Genomic DNA, 25,716 nt, shown 5'->3' with positions numbered 1-25,716 from the left:
GGTAAAAGTGCTGATAAAGCAGGTGGTTATTTTTATCCCAGTGAAACAAATTGCACTGTCTGATAAAAGCATTCTTGACCATATCAACCACACACCAGAACTCACTTCCTGCCATTTGGCATGCAGACTAGCACAATTACATGCAGATGTAGAGCACTTCGAGAAGCCACAATTGAGACTGCACTTTAAAGTGTCATTTAGGTCTTGGCAGTAAACGTAGACCTTCTTTCTCTAGCTTTTCCACCCCTGAAAATCCTGCTATGCAGCATTTCATTTTGTACTGGTACTGGGGACTGAAGGAGGAAAGTTAGGTGATCCTGAAAAAAAGTATGTCTAAAACTTTTAACTATAAGTTGAGGGGCTTTTAAATGCCATCCTTTACTTATTGGAAAACAGGCCTGTTATTGTGGAAGGTGTTGCTAGGAAACCAATGAAACAAATAAACAAAAGCCTAGTCCTGAGAAAATGCCAGCATTCAGGAAACTGGGTTTGGAGAAAAAATGGCAAAATGTCTTGTTTTCCCAAAATGACGATGGTATTTGGCAAATACAGCAGCTACTGATAAGAAATGTAATACAGAGGATTGAATACTACCAGACAAACAGAAATGGAACTAGTTCCTCTAACAGTAATACTTAATCCCTGTTTAAAAATCCCAACATTCTCTCCCATTTCAAACTATGATTTCCCATACTAGGAACTCAGATAGGATACATATACTGTAGCAGTTAGTGACATGTCTGGGGAGAAGAAATTTGACATGTTGCATATGACAAATTGAAGCTTAATTTAATTGTTTCATGGCTTTAGAGAAGTTCTGTGCTGAGGGAAATACAAAATATAACTTTGTTTCTCTGATATTTTGCTGAATGTTGGTTTAGAGGGGTTTTTTTTGCCTTCTTTTGTGATCACACAGTGCTGTATCAGATACGTGCTGCCATAGCCAATGTGATGGGAGTAGTATATCTCATCTGCTTATTAACAGCATATTACTAGACAGTGAAAATGTTACTGAAAAAGGAAAAAAACACCCTTCACAAATCCTGTCTTGCTTCATGTGCACTGAAGCCATGTAACTCCAGCTTTGTACTGCTGTTGAATAATTCCAGAGTACTTAGCACTGAAACATAGACCTTGTGTAATATCTAAAGCTTGCAACATACTTTAATTATTCAAAAAATTGGGATGTTCTTGAAATGTGCTTTTGTTCACATCCTGGCACAGCCACTTGGACTTGTATTCAGAATTGCTGCATTAGCTGAATTCCCAGACCCTGACCTGCTTAAGATTGGTGCCTGGAGGGAGATTTTCAGTGTGCGTTTTCTCAGAAAGAGAAGGAAAACCAGAAAAATGTCTCAAATTCTTTGTTGCTGGACATTAATACTGGCAGGACGGTAAGGAAATGGGAGTAATACTTTTGCTCCAGTGCATTATTCCAGATGTGAACAGGAGGGAAAGCTATAAACAGGAAAATATATTTTTATTCACCAACTTTCTACTGTACCAGAATTCCTGGAGTGGGTACAAGATATACTTTAATTCCTTGAACACAGCAAGATTAAAATGTGCATTATTATTTATTACAAGCTAAAAGAGCAGTGTCACTCATCATTTAGTAAAATACCTTGTAAAGGTTCTTTAAAAGGAATAAATAACTGAAGGGCTTTTGTCATTCATAGCATGGGATTTCAAAATTTTTTTCCTTTTGTATTGTGAGTCATGTGAAAAGAATGTCTCGACCAAAGTGAGGGGGAAATCGATGGGCAACATTACTTTATATCAAAATCTTAACATTTCAAAATAAGCTAGAGAAGAAACGTTGAATTAACCAGGAGTTTACCAGGTTTTGATATATCTTTTTTAAAATCAAGAGAACGTGGTAAACAAAACAAAATTAAATGGCTCGTTACAGGCTCACTTTTTGGATTATATGCAAAGAAATGCTATTTATTTTATCTTTATTAAACATGCAGGACTAAGATCGAAACCCTTATACTCCTGATTGAAAGCTAAAGCTCCCATAATTTGCCTTTTAAAAGAACAGCAACAGAAGCCCCTGAACACCATATTTCAGAGTTAAAAACTGACATGAATTCTTCCAGCCACATGACTTCAATGAGGAAATAAAGGAAATGCAAAGGAAAGCAGCAACACTCATACATTAAGGAAGCTAACTGAAATTCTTCAAATCAAATCTCCAAGCGTTAAATAGTGCGCTACTAGGATATGTAAGATGGAACACAAAATAATATACCACAACTCCAGAAAGAACAAAAGGTGCCAAAAGGAAGCGTTTTCTTATGCTGTTTTTCTGCTTTGAGATTCATAGGGATGGATTTATAGAACCTAAAAGAACGTGTTTTGCCTGATGGAACTGTAATAGTGTTGGGATAATGTTTCAGTTCCCTGAGCAACAGAGTTCATCCACAGCCATTACCACTTTCTGTGGGACTCTGTGTTTATAAGTGAAGTATGCCATGATCAAGCTTACCAGGCATGCTTCAGCCCCTCTTGAGCCCATCCTCAAATCCTTCCTTTGCAGCATGGTAAAGTGAGGAGGAATACTAGCTTTTCATTAATATACTGGCCAGGCTTCTTTCTGGTTCTTTCTGTAATGAAAGCTTGACATCTGGGGCTTTCTCTAACCATTAGATTTGGTCCTTTCTCATGAACAGACAAAAAAAAGAGCTACTGTGTGCTACTGTTGATGTTTGAGCTATATAAAACACAGGTGAAACCTAATAATAAAAGAACACAAAACAATTTCCCACCCCCTTGGATACCAGCTATGTAATTGTATAGGCAATAGTTACTTGGGCTTTTATGGGTAATAATAGTAGTTAAGAAATTTCTACATAATTAGTTAAGAGATGAGAGCTTAAACTAGGAAAAAATTACAAGGTAAACTTGCTGCATATATTTCAGTAACTTAGTCTACTTGCCTTGATTATTTTTCCTACCATGGAGTGTGCATAGTAGTGTGCAATAATAGATTGATACACCTGTACTTGAATTTTAGAAGTCAGTCTTTAAACACGTTACAGGCTTTTAAGAATACCTCAATCCACAAATACACTGAAATAAAACGGGTTATGAATCTTGCATTGTTTTTGTCCGCAGGGTAAAACATCAAGTGGAATACTTGGGTCTAAAAGAAAATATTCGAGTAAGAAGAGCTGGCTATGCCTACAGGCGGGTTTTCAAGAAGTTTTTGCAAAGGTAGGGTTGTACTCATTTTAAAGTATCACAGTACAGTTGTTTATATGAGGATGTGTAAAAACAGAAGTTGGAAGTTTTGAAAGCTCTCTTTTCCCATTTACCTGTTTCTTTCCCCCGTTTGTCTTGCTCACAACCTGGGTTACACAGAGATCTGAAAGTGTCTTAGAGTCTTTGGCTGTGTCTCCAAAAGCCTTTTTGTTTTTCTGTAAACTTGCCTAAGACCTTGGGGTTTTTGTGTAGTGCTAGGACAAGGTTCCTCCAAGTTAAAAAGAGTTAAGAGAACTTAAGATTTAGGAGCTGCAGAGCCTGGAATCTGGCTGTCTAGCTGCTAGCCTTTGTTTAAAGTGTTTCTGCTCTAGCTCTCCCAACTCTTCTTTTTGTAATGACAGCTGATAGGGAGTGAAATATATGCCTGCCATCCAACCATTTCAGTGTAAAGAGTAACCTTAAAATGCACATTGTGTCCTGCCACTGGTGTTCAAACAGCTGGGATTGGTTACAACTCAAACCACTGCAGCTGCTCACTGAATGGAAGCAAGTCAAAGCTCTCCAAGACCAATCCTTTTCTCAGTGTCTTCAGGCCAGCTGATAGATGGTTAACTACCTCTGCTAGCTAATGAAATCCTCTTAAATAAGAGCAATTTCAGGATTTATACAGCATCCAGCTTCTGTTTTTTAGAAAACTGAGACATACAGCTAATAAATGCCCAGCTGGGGCATTACATGACAAACCAGCTTTTGTTGGAAAACTGCATTGCAATTGAGAATATAAAGGAAAAAAACGTCAGTTATTGCAAGGAGTGGAATGTAATTAATCATCTAGTAATAGGCAGATGTAAAATATCTCAAAATATGGACTTAATGGTCATTATGGAACAATTCAAAATGCCTTTTTCTTCAGTCTTCAAGCCCAGGCATATAAATATGACTATGCTTCAGGTTGCATTACTTAACACAGTCTGTTACTGGGACAGAATAACAGCTTAATAATGTGTATTAAACACAGTTGTTGTCCACTGTCTGTGAGGCTGTGCAGGTCTAGAAAACTACCTGAGGGGTCTGCTCAAAGGAAAGCTACGTGGTGCTTCTGGAAGGTGAATGGATTTCTGTACTTCACTTGATATCTAGAGGTCCACAGACAACCGAGCCCATTCTTTATGCAGTTCATCCATTTGTTTCAAATTAGTCATGTTAATTTTAACATTTTGTTGTGAGTCAACCCCTTCTCACCACCTTTCCGTTCACAGTTCCCTAGCCTCCAGAACAAGCTCTGTTCTGCCACCCTGAGCCAGCGTGAGTAGCAGCGGGCTGAGGCATGGGCTGGGCGGGAAGCGCATGCGTGTGCACGCCTTCTCGTGGGGCGCCCCTGGGCAGCTCCCTATACAGGAGATTTCTGGGCTCCGTGGGTTTGTGTACAAAATTTACATTTGCATGCAAAAAACCACAATCACTGAAAAGGCTTATGTGTTCCAAAGCATAACCAGTGTGAAACCTGAACTCCATGCTTCCACATTGAGGCACAGGACCTAACTGTGAGTTTCTTACAGAGAACTTGGGGGAAGGGGAAGCAGTCATGACTTGAAATTGTTTCAGAAGCATTTTAAAAACACATTTAGTACTTGTGCCGAAATGCTCTGTAAGATCAAATTACACAAGTGTGAAAAGCCTAGACATGGGAATAGTGACGTGACCAGCAAATGGGAAGCACACATAAGTACGTTAGAGGAAAGTGCTGTTGTGCTATTTTAAACAGCAGTGAGCAACAATAGAGTTGCCACGTTACAAAATTGCAAAATGCTTCATGTTATAGAATAATCTATTTCTTCTGCCCAGTAGACTTGTCACACCGGTGAAATGTATGAAGTTAATTTGGGTTTATGAAAAAGGAGAATTGCAAATATCTTATTTTGTACCCAAAAATTTTTACATACATTAAAAGATCTTAAGTCACGTTTTTCCCTGTGCCCTCCTTTACGTCTCAGATGTAGGAAAGAATTTGTAACATACTGAAACATAGTGTCAAAATCTTGTATGGAAGGTAACGTTTCAAGTGCCTTGATTAACGTTGGCTCCTTTAAACTCAGGCTTGCTTAGACCCACCTGTACAACTATACTGTTGGCAGTACCTGGTGAACCTGCAAAAGAGGCTCTTAAATAAGCTGGGAGTTACTTTCACTTACAACTCCTTACTAGGTTGTATATATCCCATAATAGTGATAAATTACGTAACTATGTAAGTGTACACATTGACTGTAAACCTAGATTATGTATAATGTACTTCCATTTCTAAGATGGTGTAAGAGCTGCTTTGTTACACCATCACGCATGGTACCTGAGCATTTGTTAACTAATAATAGATTTGAACATGACGACATCAGTATACCCTTTTGAAGCCTGCTGAATTATTCATAAGTTAGCTTTCTCTTTTCATACACGTGCTATTCAGAGGTGTCTGGGGTTTGTGATGTGTTCCTTTTTAACTGTTTGCTAGTTTTCATTGTGTGGTATTGTTATTTAAGTTGCATGACACTGTTTCTGCTTCCTGGCTGGATAACATCTTGGATATAAAAGGAATAATTAATATTCCCTTAATGAATATTCTAACAATTCCTTGTGTGATTTTTGAGAACATTTTATTAGGAGCTGTCTAAATCTTAAGAAGAAAGAACTTGGGAATTAGAACAGACTGAACTCCATACTTTATAACTTTTTTCATTAGTTCAGTAGTTTTACAAATAAGCATGATTTAGTTTATATAACACAAGTAAGCTTAAGACACAAAAGTGATTGTCAAGAGTAAAGAATATAAAAGATTTTGGGGAGAAGCTTGTCACAACATATTTAGCTGTTCACTCTTATTGTCAAAGGAGTCTGAATAGCTGCTTCTAGAGAAGTTACTTATCCACAGGCACACTGAGGCAGCTACAGCCCATCAGTGCTCCTTGGTGGGCAGTAGAACAAGGCAGCTTTGTAACTCCAGCCTGGCTGTTCCAACAGGCCAAGTTAAGCCTAAAAATGCAGACAGTTTTAAAGGGGCTGCAACCTGGCACGCACCTAACTTTCAAGGCTTAAGGAGAATACCATGAGACAGAAGACTACTCATCGCTTCCTGTCAAAGACATGTTATTCTAGCTCTTGCCTGCCACCTGCCCTAGCCCTCCGTGTGGTCAGCTCTGAGTGTTTGCTCGAGGTAGCGCCAACATCGCTGTATCTTCCCTCTGGTACCAGAGGCCAAGCCAAAGGCTCTCTGGGATGAAGCCAAGAATGGCTCCTTCCTAAATGCGGACCAGCTGTTGAACAGGTGGGTTAGGACCATGAGCTGGCAACTTGCTGAGAAACAGAAAGGACCTTTGTAAGAATAAGACAGAGAAAAGGCTTGAGGGGGAAGTTTGCCACATGACTGGGCATTAATCTAGAACAGCAGGGAAACAGGTACTTAAATATGGACCATAAGTCATTACTAGAAAATAACCTTGCCCTGGACTTAAGGAGATCACAGCAGAACTTTCTGTAATAACTGTGCTGCACCTACCAAATAGGAACTTAGCATCTGGAAATGGGAGACTCCTGGACACTGTTGTACTTCTCATTGTAGCTGTTTGGTCTTGCGAAATAAGTAACATCTTAATACTGTGCATCTTGCCGTGCTGCAGGCTTCTGTAAATCCTGACAAATATGTAAACCCTCCCCCCAGGGTAATACTGACTAGGAGTCAGTGGTATGCTGCTGCTGCTGTTTGATGCCAGGTTTTATTCGCTTCTCTTTGGTGGTTAAGGTACGCCATTCTGACCAAAGCAACCTGGCCTTCCTGGAAAGGAGAAGAAAAACAAGGAGTTCTCCACCTGCTTCAGTCAGTCAACATGGATCCTGACCAATACCAGCTTGGGAAATCCAAAGTCTTCATCAAAGCTCCTGAATCTGTAAGTGTGGCAGAACACAAGTCCTTAAATGTAAAACCATTTTGGTGAAAGAAAAGGCGTGCCCACTCACAAGTTAAGCATGCTACCTGCTAAGGTGGGAGGAGCTGAAGAACATAAGCTTATGAAGAACATAAGCTGGGCAGGTCTGCCACAGGCACCTCAAGGCTGTAGAGGGATTCTGGGCACTTCCAGAATAAGCATTCTGTGAAAGGACCCTGCATGATTTTGAGACTAATACAAGGAACATTAAATGCATCAAGAAGAGGAGAGATGGGATATGAAGATGCTTTGGTGTCAGGCCACACATGGTGACATCCCATCAGAGAATCTGTCATATGAATATCATATCATGAAAACATCATAGATAAGGCCATCAGCCCAAGAAAATAGGTCCGCTTCTCAGTACAAGAACTACTGATGAAAACAGGGGAGCCCCCAGTTATAGTAAGGATGTGTTATTCATCACTAAGTCAGTGTTCCAGAATGATTGCAAATTGGAATCCCGTCCAAAGAGAACATTACGGAGGCATCATAAGGCTGGTTTTTATCCTGTAGTTGCTAAACTGCACAAAATCTATTGGGAAAAAAGTTTTCTTATATCACTATTTGGAAAAGTTGTCAAGGAAAAAGCTATGCTCTACTCACCGTCATCTGTTCCTTATTTATCAGAAGCAATCTAGTTTAGTTTGCACAGCATACCTTGCAGTTAAGGGTTAGGTGTTTTCTGGGTGCTTGACCTGAAGTTAAATATCAAAATGCAAGCAGAACACTTCTGTTGCTGTCATTTTCTTTTCCAGAATTTTTGCTCTGTGGAGCAGCAGTAGATCAGGCAATGACACTGCTGTGCCAAATCACATGGGAGGATATTTAGTAAAGGGAAAAAGATAATAGTTCTCTAAGCTATAACAGAAGTTGTGTTGTTTCTACCATAAATAGGGTAACATGGTGTCCTCTCTGTTCAGGAATAATGGACTTTACAGTCATGGCGTCTGAGAGGCATGTTTATATAATAAAGCATATAGTGTTCACAATGTAGGTTGTTAGAATGCTTAGGTGCCTGTTGGCAGAGAGAAAGTTCTAGTACAGAATAAATCCTACTTAGCCATTGCATGCAACACCTTAACTAGCCAATTAAGAAAAAGCGTGAGCTTCATCTGCCTTAAAAATTAAATCATGGGCCATGATTTATTTCTTAAGATTATTGGATGGGTTTGTCTTAAAAAGTCAGCATGATAGCCTTAGACATTAGCAAATGTCTTTGATATCTCTTCTTGTGATGTCTGTTGTGATTTTTAGTCCTTTACAGGTGACCTCAAGTTTATCATTGGGTGGTGGTGGTGAATACACATTCTGGTAAAATATCTATCTGGATTAATACAGACAACATAGTTGCCTTTAATCACAAGGAACTAGCTTGAGTCTTTTAAGCAACATTTGTCAGTCCTGTGTTCATTACCTTCCACTGTAGCAAGCCCAATTTTCTTTTTTAACACTGCAGAATTATTTTGCATTCTATGCCATTCTTTGCAGTTAGTTACAAACCAAATACAATCGCAGTTTGGGAGATAAACAGTTAAGGGAAGAAATCAAAATAATTTTTGCATGATGGCTGTTTTCTCAATGTTATGCTACTTTATGGATAAATCAAGCAAAAATCTAAAATACGTTTGGCTTCAGTTTTATATAATAAATTATATAAGGAACTATCTTCCTTTCTTGGCTGCTGAAATATCCTAAGCTTGGTATGTTTTCCCCTTACAAAAGCACAGATTTTCAGGAGCTGTGTCCACAAACAGGGTGGGTCTTATTCCTGCTTTTTTCAAAGAAAGAAGTGAAATCATTTGATGGTGTCTATCTTCTGTTTAATAACCAAGTGGCCAGTGTTCACATAGGGATTGATGGATTTAGTTCTTCAGTCTGAAGCAACCAAATTGTTAATAATTCTGTACTCAAACATATGCTCACTAGGTTGTTTCCACAAGGCAGAAATTGTTTCCCAGGGGATGCATCTTCCCATTCTAATGCTTTTGTATAATACTAAGTCCTCGTTGCATGTATGTGCTGTTTAATAGCGTATCTGTGGCTTTTAGTGAAGGGCAGGTTAAGAAACATGAGGTTGACTCAAAATAGTAACACTTTTTTTGGTTGCATTTTGATTTTAATTTCATAGAATGGCTTAGGTTGGAAAGGACCCTAGAGATCATCTAATTCAGCCTCCCTGCCATGGGTAGGGACGCCTCTCAACTAGACCAAGTTGCTCAAGGCCTCATCCAGCCTGGCCTTGAACACCTCCAGGGAGGGGGCATCCACAGCCTCTCTGGGTAATCTAGTCCAGAGTCTAGCCACCACATGAGTCTTCTGCTGAAGAATTTCTTCCTAAGATCCAGTCTAAACCTACTCTCCTTCAGTTTAAAACCATTTCCCCATGTCCTGTTGTTGGACACTGTTCTGGAAAGTCCTTCAGCCCTCCTGTAGCTTCCCTTCAGGTATTGGAAGGCAGTTATAAGATCCTCCCATTAATTTAAATTAGTGCTTTCAATTACTGTATACACTTTCTTTAAAAGAATATTTTTTGAAGAGTCCTGAAATCCAGTTTTAAAAGAGAACTAGAAATTATCTGGGCCTTTTTCATTTTAAGTTGAAAAATCTTTTATGAACTTGATTTGTACCTTCTAGTATCAAAGACAGTCATCTCATTACTAAAGTACTGGTTAGGATTATATTTCTTTTGAGAAAAACAGTATTTGATATGGTAAATGAAAATTTCTTTCTGCCACCCAAAGAGAGCACCTGTTACGGATTAATCAGATGAAAAATACTTGATGTGCTCAGGGTGTGAGGAGAGGCTTTATAATACATACTTTAGGAAAGAATTCATGCAGTATTTTTATTTCAGAACTTAAGAACTGTATTTTAACTCAAATGTTTTCATGGAAATGCCTTAAATTTGGCCTTCAATTGCAGGTAACAGACTATTTTGCATTAAGATTTTGCAATTAACATTATTGCTAGAGAAATAAATGGTGAGTATTCATGAGAGATGACATCAACATTGTTACTGCATCCATATTGTTACTGTGACCTGGATTGCACAAGGGCTTGACTGTGCCCCTGCTGAAGCTGAGGAAGTTTTTGCATCAGGACTGTCTGAAACTCCATCTAGTGCTTGTGTGTTTGTGAAGTTTTTTTTTTTTTAATAAGTTTGCTGTAGATGGAGAGTTGCCAGCCATGTAATAAGGTTTTATGGGTGGCAGAAAGGAGGCTTTGGTATTTACATTTCCATCAAACACCTGAATAAATAAGTCTGCAAAAGAGCAAATGAGGTTCTGCAGAAATAGGTTGCAGTTGATCAAGTTTCCTTTTTAAGATCAATATTAACAACAGTGTTTTTCTAGATTTGTATGGTTTAGGACAGCAAATTAAAAAAAAGGAACCTAAAGCCCAAGTTTGCTTCTTGATACAGCTGTTTTTATTAATTTTATCTCTTTGGAAAGCTAGAAGAAAAGTCCTTATGAATATTTAACAAAGTAGAGAGAAATAATAAACAACAGTCATGTCGGTGGACTGATTTAGTACTGTAATTGTTAGCCAAATTCTTGTGCTTCTGATGAGACAAGAAAACACTTATCTAAACTTGAAATATGTAAATGGCTGTAGTGAAATATGCTGTATCCTACAATAGTTACAGTGTTGTCCTAATGCATTAATTTTACATATATTTTAGTGGGACCTGGGAAATTCTCAAAGGGATGCACCTTCCATTTTTGTTTTGATAAATCACATTCTCTTGAATTCTGACAACATTTTAAACCCCAAAATCTTGTTATGTCATCCTGAAATATACAGCATTATAGCTGTAAATCCTGCAACCAGCTGCCAAAACTTTACTGCTGGGAAAGAATGGCACCAATGGACACAAGAGCATGAAATTCAGGCAGCGAAGAAAGTCGCATGTTACACATTGCAAAGATCCCCTAAACATGGTAGCATGCGGATAAGAGAAGTATGAACTTTGGAGAATGTGACGATAGAGGCTGGATCCATGCCCAGTGGATAACTTTGAGTTGCACCAGTAGATTATTTCAAGGAGCATCCATATTCCTCTCTTTTCATCATTGGGTATCAAGGTTATTAGATAGACTGTTAAGAGCCAGAACCACTCAGATGTTAGAGATTTCTTTTGGAAAATGCTTAACATTCTGATCTCAGATCCCATAGTTGTGGTAGAGGCACCAGCTTGAATCTGGAATGAAATGCACTGGAAACATGTTGAAGGAAAACAGCTTTTTCTTGGACTTTTCATGTAAAATGTTTGACCCACCCTTCTGTCTCCTTGTACAGTTATTTTTGTTAGAAGAGATGAGAGAGAGGAAGTATGATGGGTATGCCAGGGCCATCCAGAAGGCATGGAGGAAGTATGTGGCCAGGAAAAAATACGTACAGATGAGAGAAGAAGGTAGGTTATAACTTCTGATGACTGATACTTCACACGTGGTTCCAAGAATAGGAGTGCCATAAGAGATGAAGGGCATGCATCCTTCTGTAGAGCAAACCATTGCATTGCAGGTGAGTCTCTAGGAATGACTGCAAACTGTTGGACCCCAAAGGTACTACTGATGAGGTTGGCTGCTCTGCATACGTGGATTTCTTGGACTAGCCAGCATTTTGTTCCGAAAAGAAAGCCAGAATGACTAGGAGAGAGAGAGATGTTCCAGGGAAGTGAAAAAGAAAACACTTCATACAGTTACACAGGGCCTAGGTGGTCTGCAGGTGATACAAATGAATCCAAGGACTGTAGCACTTAGACACGTGATCTGAGTTATGTGAATGAACAACATTCTGGGTTTGGAAGAGTTAATTTTTAATTTCCAACAATGAGTGAGAAATTCCTCAGTTCCAGAAGTGTTCCAAATTTATCAGAACTGCTGAGCTTGCCATCAGTGTATTTTGTTACATGTGGATTTAATAATCGCACAGATCCTTACATAAGGGATTAATAGCAGTGCTTCACTACTTTTTCCATATCATAAGCAATATGGTTATCATTTCTTCCCAGAAAGTTCTGTTTGAAACAGCTATTTCAGATTATGAGTTTAGAAAATGTAGTAAATACAATTAATCAATGTTTATTTTTGGTATTTAAGCATCAGATCTGTTGCTGAACAAGAAAGAGAGAAGACGGAACAGCATTAACAGGAATTTTGTGGGAGATTACATAGGCATGGAGGACCATCCAGAGCTGCGCCAGTTTGTGGGCAAACGGGAGAAGATTGATTTTGCAGACACTGTAACTAAATATGATAGGCGGTTTAAGGTAGGTTTCAAGAGCAACATGCACTAATGATTAGTTCTGCTAGGGTGTCTTTACTATCCTTTAATGGGAACTCTACCATGTTAGTGTCATACCATCTCCGGGATACCAGCTTGAAAAAGCTGTCTTTGACTTAAGGCACACAGGGAAGCAGTTACAGCCTTGTGATTGGAACACTGCCACTGTCAAACCTGTTGTGCCAGGATGAATGCTTCTTGCGACATGCTGGGCAGAAAGCTAAATTAGTTAGGAAATAGTGTGGAATCTGACCCTGGGGGTCATATGATTAAGCACATCAGTGCTTTTTTCCACTCAAAACAAAGACTACCAGTATTGGCCCAAATCATAGTATATCATAGAATTGTTTAGGCTGGAAAAGACCTTTAAGATCTTCGAGTCCAACCATTAACCCAGCTTAGCCAAGTCACGTATCTTTGGACCAGCATCACAATGTTAGTGCATTGATCTCCACAGAGCTGTCTATTTTCAAACAATTTTGTGTTTCAGACGGTGAAGCGAGATCTTGTCCTCACTCCAAAGTGCATATACCTGATTGGACGTGAAAAGATAAAGCAGGGTCCAGAGAAGGGCCAAGTGAAGGAAGTCTTAAAGCGAAGGATGGAAGTGGAGAGAATTCTTTCTGTTTCTCTAAGGTCAGTACCTTGAAAAATTTCTTTCTATTGACAGAGAAACATGTATAGGACAGGGAAAAACAAGTTGATCGATGAAGGGTGAATTTTTAAAGCTTCATTAATGGCATCTTGTAAACAAAGAAAGCCTTATTTTCACTCCCAGCCCTAGTAAGTGTGTTACAACAATAGATGTTTATGTATATAGCCAGCACAAACATTTTCTGCCTAGTTGTTAAAATGATTCAATTACACTGCTGAGTCCCCAAAAATGCATTCTGTGAAGCATATATTCACTATGCTTAAGCAGATTCTAGAAAGTTTTGGCTCAAGCTTTTATTCTAGAAGTAATTCTTGCTTACAGAAGTACATCTTGTAAAATGTCCACCGCTTCTTAAAAGGATGTTCTCTCTCTGGTGAGCTACTAAAGCCTTTATTTCTACTTGGATTTCACATCACTTCTGTTGACTGAATGTCAAGCCAGTCTCAGATTGCAGGAAATAGCAGGTGTCCACATAATGCTGAAAAACCCAGTTAGGTGAGCAAAACCAGAAAGAAACTGGCCCTCTCTAGTGGATTCTTGCCTGTATCACTTCATCCCTTTGAAGATGAGTGAACAAAATCTGGCTGCCTCTGCATTCTGCAGTTTATCAGAGCTGGTAGCTGAGTGTAATTGAATACAACAACTGTACTTTAAATCCAGGGCAACAACTGTACTTTAAATTTAGAAATAAATTATGATTTCAATGCAATGTAAGTCCATACTTGAGTGCTGTGCATTTCTAGCTACTGCAGAGGTTTTAATATATGCTTATGCCCCCATTAACATAACCAAAAATCTTCTCACACACATTACCCAGTACTTAAAACCAACATGTTTCACACTTTTGCAGAATCCTTCACAGACATTTCAAGATTAGGGAAAGGTCTGCAAAAGGTGTCTGCTCACAGTACCATTTTCAAAACCTGTGGTTTATTTACCATTACATTTTTATAATGTACGTTGCAGCAAAATAACTGCAGTAGATCTAGGTCAAAGATGAGTGCAAAACATGTCTTTTTAGTGCTCAGAGTTTGGACTGTGTTCTGTGCAGACCTCGAGCAGACTGCAGCCAGACAGTTGAAGTGGGCCTGTAGCATTCCAAAGGCATAGTCACACTGAGTCAGTTAAAGAACAGCTGTCTGCCTAGTTAGCGAAAGCTGCTACACTCCTCTCACGTGTAAATAGCAGCTCCACAGAACCTTCCGAAGCAAACCCAAATGTGCTCCGTTCGGAGGAAACGTGTATAATGTTAGATTATGTCTAATAATGTTTTGAACTTAGCTTATTGACTTTGTTTTGTTGTAAAAAGCGTGGGGGTTTGTACATGCTAAAAGTAGATTTACAATTACAAGCCATCAGACTGTCCAGGCATTCCTCTAAACCCCTAAAAACACCTCCTGGGGGCAAGAGCTTTTTCCCTGTTATCATGTACAGCCTGTGTTCAAAATGGCTCTTGACCAAGGGATCTCTTAACTCTGTATTGAAGCGGCTTAGTAGTTCTAGAAGGCTCTGGCTGCAGAGGCTGTAAAAGTTCCTGCTTCTTTCAAATCTGAGGTATCTTGTCTCTGTGACAAGAATTAGTACCCATAATATTTAAGAGTGCAGTTAGTAAAATGACAACGAAACCTTGATTTAGTACATGTATCACATACTATACATTTTTTTGGGAGAAAAAAAACAACACAAAACCCAAAACAGTTTTTCAGATATCAGGCTCAAATCAAAAATGCTATTAGCTCTAGCTTGCTTTATCTCATGTGTTTTCAAAACTCCAGTTTATTATCCCTATAGTTTAAGCCTTCTGCACTGCTAAGATAATTAATTTCTCACTGGTCTTGAAGTTAAACTCAAACATTTGCACCTGAATAAAAAAATTGCAATAACATACTTCATGAACTTATCCAGAAAGCTCTCTTTATTTAGCTCTTTTCTGTATTGCAGCCTTCAAGGTTTATAAATTTCAATTCTTATTTGTATTATTTTTCATGCAATATTAAATTTTAACTAAATCAATATAAAATGAAATCTATTTTAAATGGAAGAGGGAGAGAGGATAACTAGATTCTTGCGTTGCAATCTAAACAATATCTCTTAAGAAACCCACACACAATATATTGATGTAAGCTTGCATCAGTACCCTTACACAGAATGAAGGCAGACTAATGGGCACTATTGACATGTATTAAGAGGAATTAACACTACACAACAATTGGAATTACTAAAGGAGTTGCAATTTAAAGTGCAAATGCCCAGCTTGGAGTTTGTTCAGAATACTGTCAATGACAACCCATATGCTATGTAAATGTTCTTGTGGTTTTAGTAACAATAAATAGCGGAGCTGTATAACTCACCCGATAAGGAGTGGCACAGGACACCCTAACTGTACTGTGAAGTCTAACTCTTTGCCAAATCAGCAAAAACAGGAGTGCTGATTGGATAATATTTACTGTAGGTCTCGGGCTTTTCTTATGTGTCTCAGTGAGAACCTTGCTGAGGCTCTAGAGTTGCTTGATGAAAGGAAAGGAGGTCATCCTCTTACTCTGTTTTTAGAAATTTCTTATTGCTATTTTTAATGCTATTTAGGTAAGTTTGTTGTTTCGTACACCCTTTTTCAAACTGGGAAAGATTTCAGAATTTGAAAGACGACTAGAGTGCATAGGTGATAGGTAGATTTTTAGAAAAGCAGACAGCAGTAGAACTCGTTCTTTAACTCAAGTAAAGGATGCCTCAAGTGGGTTGTAATTGTATTTTCGTACATGACAGTCAATAGCATCTCTAGCAATAGTGTGAAGCTATTTTAAATTCTGCATAGAGAGGTACTCACAGTCTGTAGAGTGAATCCTAGTCTTCAGTAAGCAGATGAAGAGTGAGGGTCTGCAAACTAGGTCTGTTTCCCCCTTTCAGATTTATAGATTCAGCAGTCAGGCAAAACAGCTGGGACAGAAAAAGGGAGGGGCACGCTCCAGGTAGGAAGCTGTTGATTGCTAGGCAATTAGATTCAGAAACCAGTGATGAGGGCAAACAGACCTCGTTTTCTCTGACAGAAGGTGAAGGCTCTTTCTCTTCTGAGCTGAATGTTGAGTTCCTTATATGCTATCATGAATTTACTTTGAGAGTTACTCTGAAACGTTGAAGCAATGCCTATATAGATTTAGGTGAGACAGCAGCACCTTCTTTGTGTGATTTAATGCTATGCAACCATTGAAAGAAGCTGTTTCTTAGTGACAGGTACATGACATTGGCATGCCCTTCACCTGGCCGCCAGAGCCACCTGCCTGGTTTTCCAAAGCCTTAACCACTGTGATGCAGACATTCATGCTCCTGAGTTATATATACTGGTTTTTAGAAAAAATAGTGAAAACTTATAATGAACGTTAATTCTAAATCCAGCAGGATTTAAAAGGTTCATTTCTCCAGAGACAAATGCAAACTGAGAGTGCTTCTTTCACTTAGTAGGTGATATCTACTGTATTGAAATAAATTACTAATACAGAATTGTATTTTCTGGTACTAGTAATAGCAGCAGCAGATTATCCAGCGACATTGACAATAGAGCAGAGAAGCTTTGACTTCAGGCTCCCTGCAGCAAACTAAACCACCATGAAAATAAGCCACATATTATCTGCCAGGAACACTTAACTAGTATCTAACTAATGCTCCTTTCTTCAATGGGTATAGTCCATTTTGTGAAATACCACACTGGTGGTGTGATAATTGTTTTGTGATAAGCAGTTCTCAGCTCTGCACAGTTGTCTGAAGTCCTGTCCTGTCTCTTCTCCCAGCCACACTTTTTCCTACATTAGCTGTCTCTCAGGTGGCTGCATGGGGATGTGGATGCGACAATGAAAGAAAAGGGAGCAGAAAACAAATCCAGCAGGAAAGGGCGGGGAATGGATTCTAACAGGAGGGAATGAACAGAAATGTGCATGAATAAAAAGGGTGAGGGGCAGAGGGACTGCTGCCCTTCTTGCCAGCACAATATTACTTGTTTTCCATTGAAATCGACACATGAAATCAGAAGTTTCTCGTCGCTTCTAATTCAATGCAGATGTGGGTGGCTGCCCAATGGGCAGTCCCCTGCCCTCCGTCACTGTGCTCCCACCATTTTCCTGTTCCCAAACTAGGACACTGATCTAGCATTGTGCTACCATGCAGTGACATGGTTCTGTAAGCTCATCCAGTGGAATGCTAACCAGCTTCAAAGTACATTTAGTTTACTGTAGGATCAGCAAATCAAACCTGACCATCTTAGAGTTCCTTATATGCTATTCAAGTCAGGAAGCAAGGTCAACTCCTGGAAAAAAAAAAAAAAAAAAAAAAAACCCCAAACCAACCAACCAAACCAACAAAACAAAAACAAACAACCCAAACCTGTTCTCAGAAAGCAAGACTATAATTAATGCTGCTTGGATTTTCTTCTGTTTTTAACAATTAGCCATGAGTACTCTGCAAGTGTCATTATAATGCCGACTGTATTTGCTGATGAAATGTTAATCTGAATGGCTAATGCTCTGATTTCTTTTCAGCACAATGCAGGATGACATTTTCATTCTACACGAACAGGAATATGATAGTTTACTCGAATCGGTCTTCAAAACTGAATTTTTAAGCCTCTTATCAAAACGATACGAAGAGAAAACACAAAGAAAACTACCTCTGAAATTTAGCAATACGTGAGTTATATCTTTTCAAAGGGCTTTTAGGAATAAATAATCCTTGTTTTGTGCTGCCAAAGCAAGTGACTGCTAGTTGTTGAGCTCCCCACACTATGCTTTGTTTTAAAATAAGAGACAGCACAGCGTAAAGACCTGTTATGTGCAAGGAGACCAGAATCCCAATTTATTACTCTGACAAGCTGATCAGGGATTGTACCTGGACCATCTGCTACTTTCCATGGTCTGTCTGTGTGCATAGGAGAACTGCCCTCATTCTATGGAACACGGTGTCAGACTGTAAGGGTCTGCAGCTCTGGGAATACAGATTCTCAGTCTAAGCTTTTTAATTTTATATGTCTGAGTTCTCTGCTGCCAAGTGATATTATCTGATTGGACATAGAAATGCTTTCTGTTTTTTTTTTTTTTTTTTGTTCATGTGTTCACATGCTTATATTAGACTTGAAGTGAAACTGAAAAAGGAGAGCTGGGGGCCGTGGAGCAGTGGTGGTTCTCGACAAGTGCAATTTATGCAAGGCCAAGGAGATATAGCCCTCCTCAAACCAAGTAATAAAGTGCTGCAGATCAGCATCGGCCAAGGGCTACCAAAGAATTCCCGTAAGTATGAGTTTCCTTTAGAAAGTAGTGAATGGTTTAGAATGCTTAGAGAATGGTTGCTTTTCTCGCCTTTCTTGCCTCCAGACTCAGCACATTCTTTATTATTTCTCTGTGAGACTTAGAAGATTCAAGTTATAGTTCATAATGATACAGTAGAATTCCATGCTGCTCTCCTGTCATGCTGGAATTTTGTTACTCTCACTATATACTAACTATTTCTGAACTGTCTGAACTTTTTTTGCCCTGTGACAAAAGAAATGAGGGCATTAAATCATGTGACAGAATACAAATGTCACAGTTAGCCAAAGCATTTTGGAGAAGGGTCTTTCACTCTGCTGTGAGCTCCTGCAGTTGCTACAGTCTTGCTGCTGAAGAAGGGTCTGCACTGGGACAGGACAGGTTGTGAGATGAGGAGAGGTAATTTCTACATCACCAAAGATGGAGCTGCAAATATACCAGCCTCTCAGGTTTTGTGTCCTACCTTTATCTCATACTAATTGCTGATAAGAAACAGTATAGTCAGAAGTCAACCCTCCATGGTTTTTAAACAAGTTCATAAAAGCTAATGGTCTTTTGGGCCTCATTGAGACATCTTTAGTTTATATCCTGTGGCTGAACTGGACCACCAAAGGAAGAATATGCTGAAGTCATCCTCGTTGCACCTAAAGCTTTAGAACAACCTGACCAACACTATAGGAGTCAGATTAATAATTCCTGAAGATCAGCTCTTTCTGATCCCAGAGTAGGGGTCTGGCAACCAGAAGAACTTACCCAATTAATTTAATTGTGAAAGGTTAACAAAATGTTGCTGGTTTCTTTTAGGTCCGACGAGACGGAACCTTACCCAAAGTAGAGGGTATTCCAACAAGTCTCAAAGCCAGACTTACCCTATGAGAGCAGCACCACCTCCACCTGGTAAGTCCTCTTAGCCTCAGGTATAAGCAAAATTCTAAATTCATGCTTTCATTTTACTCCTGTCATCTGGTAAGTTATACCCATTTTTTTTAAAAAAAGAAAAAAACCCAAAGGTTTAAAATCCTCTTTAAAAGAGCCTGTCTGGAAAACACACTGTAGGCATTTTATGCAATTGGAGCCTGCAGACACTCAAACTGATACTCTGCTAGATATCCTGGTTGTCATGGACACTAGCAGGTTCCTCCACCTCGTACAGGACACCAAATCTAAAACTAGCCCCATAGCCTCCACTTTTTTATATCTCATTGTCCTACCCTGCTAAGCAACAACTTTTGTGTATGCTGAATGCTGAGATGTATCAGCACCGTCTTTTCTACAAGGGATTGATGTCATTAGGGTGTTTCACTTCTGCCCTTGAGAGATACGATTAATTTAGCTTGTGAACTCAGAGGGGAGAACAATATTCCATTGACCCAACATTTCCCAAGTGTTTTTTTTTTACTTACACTCTCAGAGTACTCTTTCTTTAACAAAGGGTTCTCTTTCAGTCAGCTGCTGGTTTTTTTGAGAAGCATGATGCTAATGGTGTAAGTTTGGTGCGCAGCCAGTCTTAGGTCACCAAATTAACTAGACAACTCCCAGTCCTCATAGCTGTGTGATTCAAACTAGGGACTGCACACTCTGCAAGAACTGCTTATAGTAAAGTGCGAAATGACTGCAGGTACAGCAGTTAACCTGCCTGCAAACACAGATAGGAAATATTCCTATAGGATGCATTAAAGCAAGGAAAGGCTGCGTTAATGTTTTCAAAAACTCTTGTCAGCAGCTTTATAGCTACAGGAAAGAGACAAAAACAGTTGAAGAAGCCTTGTGCCTGCAGACCAAGCCCAGACTTGCATCACATGGGTAAGGTAGTTTGGATGTAGATTTGCATGCAAGTCCAAGGCACCAGTGGATGCCCATGCCTGCAGTATGGCCTTTTGTAATCGTACATCCCCCAGTGCTTATGCCAGTTTCTGAACAGAGATGTCAACAGACAAGCCTAATTAGAACAGCCTGTCTCTGTGTGCAGCAAGACACTGGGCTAACTTTCTGTGTGGGACTGATGTCATCAGGGCATTTCACCTCTCCCCTAGAGAGAAAAAAAATAATTTAGCTTGTGAACCCTGAGGAGAGAACAATAGTCTATGTTCATGGACCAGAGAAACCCCACTGTAGTGTGCAGGCAGGATCAGTGTAACTGCTGCAGTGAAATGCTGTCTTGACCCTTATGCATTAGGTTATTATATTTAAAAGGAGAGTAGACATATTTCATACAGGCTTCAAATCAGTTACAACTTTGTTGTTGTTTTAACACCTGTCTTCAGTCTTATTTTTCCAACATAAACAAGACTTCCAATTAGACTGTCCAGACTTTCAAGGAGTCTGAGGCAAGTTACTTGATTTGGGCACGTTCCTCCTTGAAAATCACAAAAAACTCTCTCCATCCTGTTCTTACAATGTGGGGAAGTAACACTGTGGGTCATCAGCCTTAATCATTTGAAATATACTCTTGCTATTTTCACATCTATTTTGAAATTAATGGTCCAGTAGATAAACAGATCATTATGTGTATGTTCAGAATAAAACAAACCTTTATTTATATAAGCAGAATGTATGTGCCATACTAGCTGAAGTTCCAGAGTGAGTTTGATGACTATTGAAACTCTGCCACAGTATCAAGAGAGTATCAGAAGCAAAGACCAGCTGTTCAGTGCAGTGAGGTTTTTCCAAGTGTCGTTATGAATTCTCCTCTCTGCACTGCTATTCATTAAGCTAATTTTCAACAGGCAATGGAAAAGGGAGAGAATCACACAGCATTAAGCAATCTGAATTTTAATATAAATATAGCTCCCATTTTATTCAGTGGGGGTTTTAGGAACATAAAGCATGCAGAATTGAGCTTCTTAGGCCCTGATCCTGCAAGGAGCTCAGACATGTATGTGAGAGGCATAATTATTTAAAGACATTTACCCTTGTCATCACTTAGAAAATTCAAAATCCTTTGAGCTATCAAAGTAGCACCAAGACTTTTTTTTTAACAGAAAAAAAGGCAAAACCCAAACAAACAAAAAATAAACAACAAAACCAAACCCAACCGCAAAACCCTAAAACAAAAAGAAACACAAGAAACCCCACTTGCTTGTTAAAACAGACAAACATTTATAGCATTTAAAAAAAAAAAAAGCCTACCCATTATTCAGGGAGTTGGACAGAGGACAGAGTTTGAACTTCTAAGAGACCCCCAGCAATTCTAGCTAGGTTTAGATCAACCCATATCTAGATAAAATTTAATGCAGTGTTTTAAATAGAGGTGTGGTGGTTACATGCTAGCTAACATTAATAAGGTTAGATTTATCTGAGAGCTAACCCTCTTGCTTGCTTGTAACATTCAAGGCACATGTCTTAACCTGGAGAACAAGTCCATGAAGATGTGAATGCAAAACAGACCACCAGCAGACCTAAAACTGTGCATAAACCTTGAAGATTTCAACATTGTTTATGAGTTCCTTGATAGCAGAGTCTGGTGGACAGCTGAATCTAACTGACAGCTGAGCTCTCAACACAAGGAAAAGGTTACCTTTCCGGAGCTCTAGTTTGTGTTAACTCTTTCCTTTACTTCTAGGTCAACAGCTAAATGGAGTACTAAATCCCCTACAGTTTGCACCACTTCCCCATGTCCCAGGAAATCAACGGGGCAATCAGAAAAACTTGTATACAAATATGACACGACCAACTTTACCACGGCAACTATCAGGAGGATCAGGCAAGATTTCACAGCAACCAGAAAGCTTGGATTTCCTAAAAGTACCTGATCAAGGAGCAGCTGGGTAAGATTTTACATTAAATCTGAGAAAAAAACATATAATTTTTTTTTAAATAGCTTCACATGCTCAAACTGTTCATGGATGATAAACTTAATATTGTGAACATAGATGTGCTACTGAACTGTAAACTGTACTTAAAGGTATCATCATTTCTATAGGATTTCAAAACACATATTCCATCATAAGCCTTTAGGAATGAAGGTGAACCAGTCCTAGTTTAATATCTTTAATTTGCATGGTACCTTCTACTTAAGATTATTAAGACACTTGGCTGAGTTTAACTGGGCCTTTTTTCCCTTCTGGTTTACAGACCATAAACAGTACACGTGGTGGTGTACTGCACCTGTCACACCCAGAAATGGTGGCTAAGTGTCCTTTTGTTTCAGCTCTGACTCCCAGCTTCTGCACCAGACTCGTAACTTCTTTTTGGGAGGGAGTTTTGGCAACATGATATTCAAGATTATTTCCTAATTGTTTGGACTTCCACAGCCTCCTAGAACATGTTACTATGACAATGCTACAAGACTTGGGGGTGGGTGGGGCTTCGTGTTGTAACTGGGTATCTCCCAATAACCAAGAGTCAAAATCATCACCAGAAGTAGGAGAAAGATGGAACTGAGGAATAAGGGGCTTAGCGGAGGGATGCAGAGCAAGTTGCTCTCAACTCTGAAACCAGCTGCTCCAGAACTTTAAGAAAATCTAGCAGCAGGCACACCCTCTGATTTGTGGAAATCATGAGGACAGGGAAGTCTTTTGTCAAATATTTATGGGACCTTAGTGCTCCAGAATGTTAAAGACCGTACAATATTTCAAGTTTTTCAATGACTCAAGTTTCTACTTTAACTATCTCTTATATTCCACTGTCTTGTAGAATATTAGTGGAACTTTACTATAGTGGGAATTTGAGGGCCATTTAAATGTCAAAGACTGCTGCCTATTCAGAAATTCTAGGAAAAAAAAAAAAGAGGAAAAAAAAACAAACCAAAAAAACCCCACACAAATAAATCCCCGAACCAAAACAACAACAACAAAAAAAACTCAGCAGCTTCCTATTGAGGCAATCTAATTCTGATGTAACAACTCTCAGAGAAGTTACTATGGGTAACATCTAGTTGTCCCAGAGCCTATTAAATGAAACAAAGAAAGTTACAGTAGCAGATAGAATAAAAATCTGCTGCCGTATGGTGTAATAACTGCATAGTAAAGGTTAACACAGTCACAACTTTATAGCCCACAGCTCTTCAGGTAAACGTACATGATAAATGCCTTGTTAAGTAGGAAAGCCCTGTGCATGTTGAACAAGCCATCATTCTTGCACCTCTGTCCAATATTGAGAGGACAAAAAATCCAGAAGATGTGGGCTGTTCCTGTTGAGAACTCTGTATTTGCAGGTTCTTAGTATTTACAGTTCAGTGCCTTTCTCAGCTTCTCTTCCTCCAAGTGGCCTCTCTCTTTCCCACCCTCCCAACAGATTGTTGCCTCGCTCTGTGGTGAGACAGCCTCTATAGCCCAGGCTCCGACAAGTCAGCTGTTGGCCTGGACTGAATCCTTGCAGAGGCTGAGCCTTCACTTACCACAACAGCTAGAGCACCAGATAGCCCTTGAAGGGGAATGTAAAAGTTGGAAATAAAAGCAGAGACACTTGCTGTAGTAAGAGTTTTGCCTAAAGAAGCACCCAGGTATTTCAAAATCTCCCATGAGCCCATTCTAATACCTCTTTCTTTCACCCTTATCATACATTGTCCACTGTAGTAATGCAGCAGTAGTGACGGGCCACGTTCAAGTATTTTTGTTGTTGTTCACTAACACTTGTCATATTTTTACTCTGAGCTGTCAGTTGTGACCCAAGCTCCTAGGCCTGAGAGCAGATCATTTTGTCAAATGTGGAAGAGCTTGCACTTAGGATAACATGGAAGAAATAAAGATTGAGTCAAACTTTTACCAAGCTCCTGCTTAACCTGCTGCAGCCCCTTAATGTATTTGCCCTTCAACCTGAGAATATTTTGAGGGATTAGATGCAACAACTCGGTCCCTGTCTCCAGTGACCCATATGAATGGCAGGTGGTGTGTTCTTAGAGGCATTAAAAAAATTATTTATTGCCAAGATTATCAAGAGCAGTTTTTATACCAACAGACACTTCTCGGTTGTCAGTTGGTAGACAAGCTCCTCAGCAGATGTTCTGCACTAAATTCCCCTCTAGGCCTAAGCGTTCTTTTATGTGTGATTGTTCTGCCAATGACTAGGCCTAACACGAGTGACACAACCAGCAGGAAGATGATCCAATAGGTGGAATGTATTGAATACAAAAAGGACATTCCATGAACGATCGCTGGGGGCACAAACAAGTCAATTAGTTCACAAGCAATTAACATTACCCCCAACGATCCCAAAAAAGACATAACCCGACCGACAATAGGTGGTACAAGCAAAGAGCCAAGGTTTCCCATGGATGGAATGGGAAACAGCCAGGTCAGGAAGTTGAGAACATAAGATAAGGGTGGCCACATGACAGCTCTCACCCTCCTAGCCCGCATCTGCGAAGGTCCAAGCTGACCAGGGCCCAGTTCCAGGAGAGTCAGGAGGTCCTTCCTCAGCCAGGAAGCTCTGTGGAGTGCGCCCACTTCACAGACAGATGCTCCTCCCTTCCTGCAAGTGGTCCCAGCTTTTATCCCCAAGCAGACACCTGACCTTTGGTTACCAGTTGCAGTATACCACAGTTCCCAATGCTGTGGGCACTCTATTTTCCCATTTACCATTTTAAATGGCAGGTATGATTGATGTAGTTCAAGGGAAGAAAATAAACCCAACAAAATACACTGTATTAGAGTGACATCTTCACTGTCTGCCCCAGTTTTCCCTGGTAACTGTGTATGCTCAAGAGTGGTAGAAGAAATCCCACAGGCAGCCACAGCAGTAATTGCAACCAGAGCCCGTAGGGCACAGGCACCCATTGCTTCCCTGTGGATGGTTCTGAGGAAGTCAAGATTCTCTACAGGAAGCTGCAGGAAAGACAAAAATGCGCTTACTAATATAGCCTATGATTCTGAGGAAAGAGGATGTTGGGGAGTGAGGATTGTTCGTCTTATTCTTTTGCTTTGTTATGGTTTGTCAGTTTGGGGTTTTGGTTTTGTGTTTTGTTTTTTCTTTCAAAGCAAGCCAGGGCTATCAGCAAGGTGCAGTAGCAATATGGGTGCTACCATGTAAGGTAAAGGAATATCTAAATTTAAAGGGCCTGGCAAAGTAATTCCTTAGACTTTAATGTTCTGATACATAAGTTGCTGCCTGTCTAGGAACTGGAGCATTTTGACACAGCATATTCAATGCTTTGTTAATGCAAATAATACCATGTGCTGAGCACACAGCCTATCAATCAGTGTGATCCCTGGAATATTGATAGAACAGTTTCCATCCCTACCAGCGCTGAAGGTCACCGAGGCCTGTTTCAGTAGGTGCTCTAGGCGGCACGGAGCGTGGCGGCAGCAGCAAGGGTGCCGCGCTGTAAGCAGACCCGCGGAGGGCCGCTGCAGAGACACGGCGAGCT

General features: G+C 39.7%; 1 protein-coding gene across 1 annotated transcript in view; it reads left to right on the top strand.

Annotated features, from left to right (window-relative positions):
- MYO1E (myosin IE) overlaps positions 1–22,177 on the top strand; it is a gene marked incomplete at both ends in the record, with an annotated part of 46,910 nt that extends 24,733 nt beyond the window's left edge. The window contains 9 exons of the mRNA XM_008936609.1: positions 3,121–3,219; positions 6,995–7,139; positions 11,481–11,595; positions 12,284–12,453; positions 12,958–13,103; positions 17,649–17,795; positions 18,235–18,392; positions 19,215–19,307; positions 21,973–22,177. Coding sequence (XP_008934857.1) covers positions 3,121–3,219; positions 6,995–7,139; positions 11,481–11,595; positions 12,284–12,453; positions 12,958–13,103; positions 17,649–17,795; positions 18,235–18,392; positions 19,215–19,307; positions 21,973–22,177 — 1,278 coding nt within the window. The remainder of the gene's footprint in view (positions 1–3,120; positions 3,220–6,994; positions 7,140–11,480; positions 11,596–12,283; positions 12,454–12,957; positions 13,104–17,648; positions 17,796–18,234; positions 18,393–19,214; positions 19,308–21,972) is intronic.
- Positions 22,178–25,716: the final 3,539 nt, after the last annotated feature.

This window comes from Merops nubicus, unplaced genomic scaffold (assembly GCF_000691845.1).
Source record: "Merops nubicus isolate BGI_N331 unplaced genomic scaffold, ASM69184v1 scaffold18383, whole genome shotgun sequence".
Taxonomy (NCBI): domain Eukaryota; kingdom Metazoa; phylum Chordata; class Aves; order Coraciiformes; family Meropidae; genus Merops; species Merops nubicus.
The sequence above is the reverse complement of the archived record's forward strand: the minus strand, read 5'-3'. Positions and strand labels throughout refer to the sequence as shown.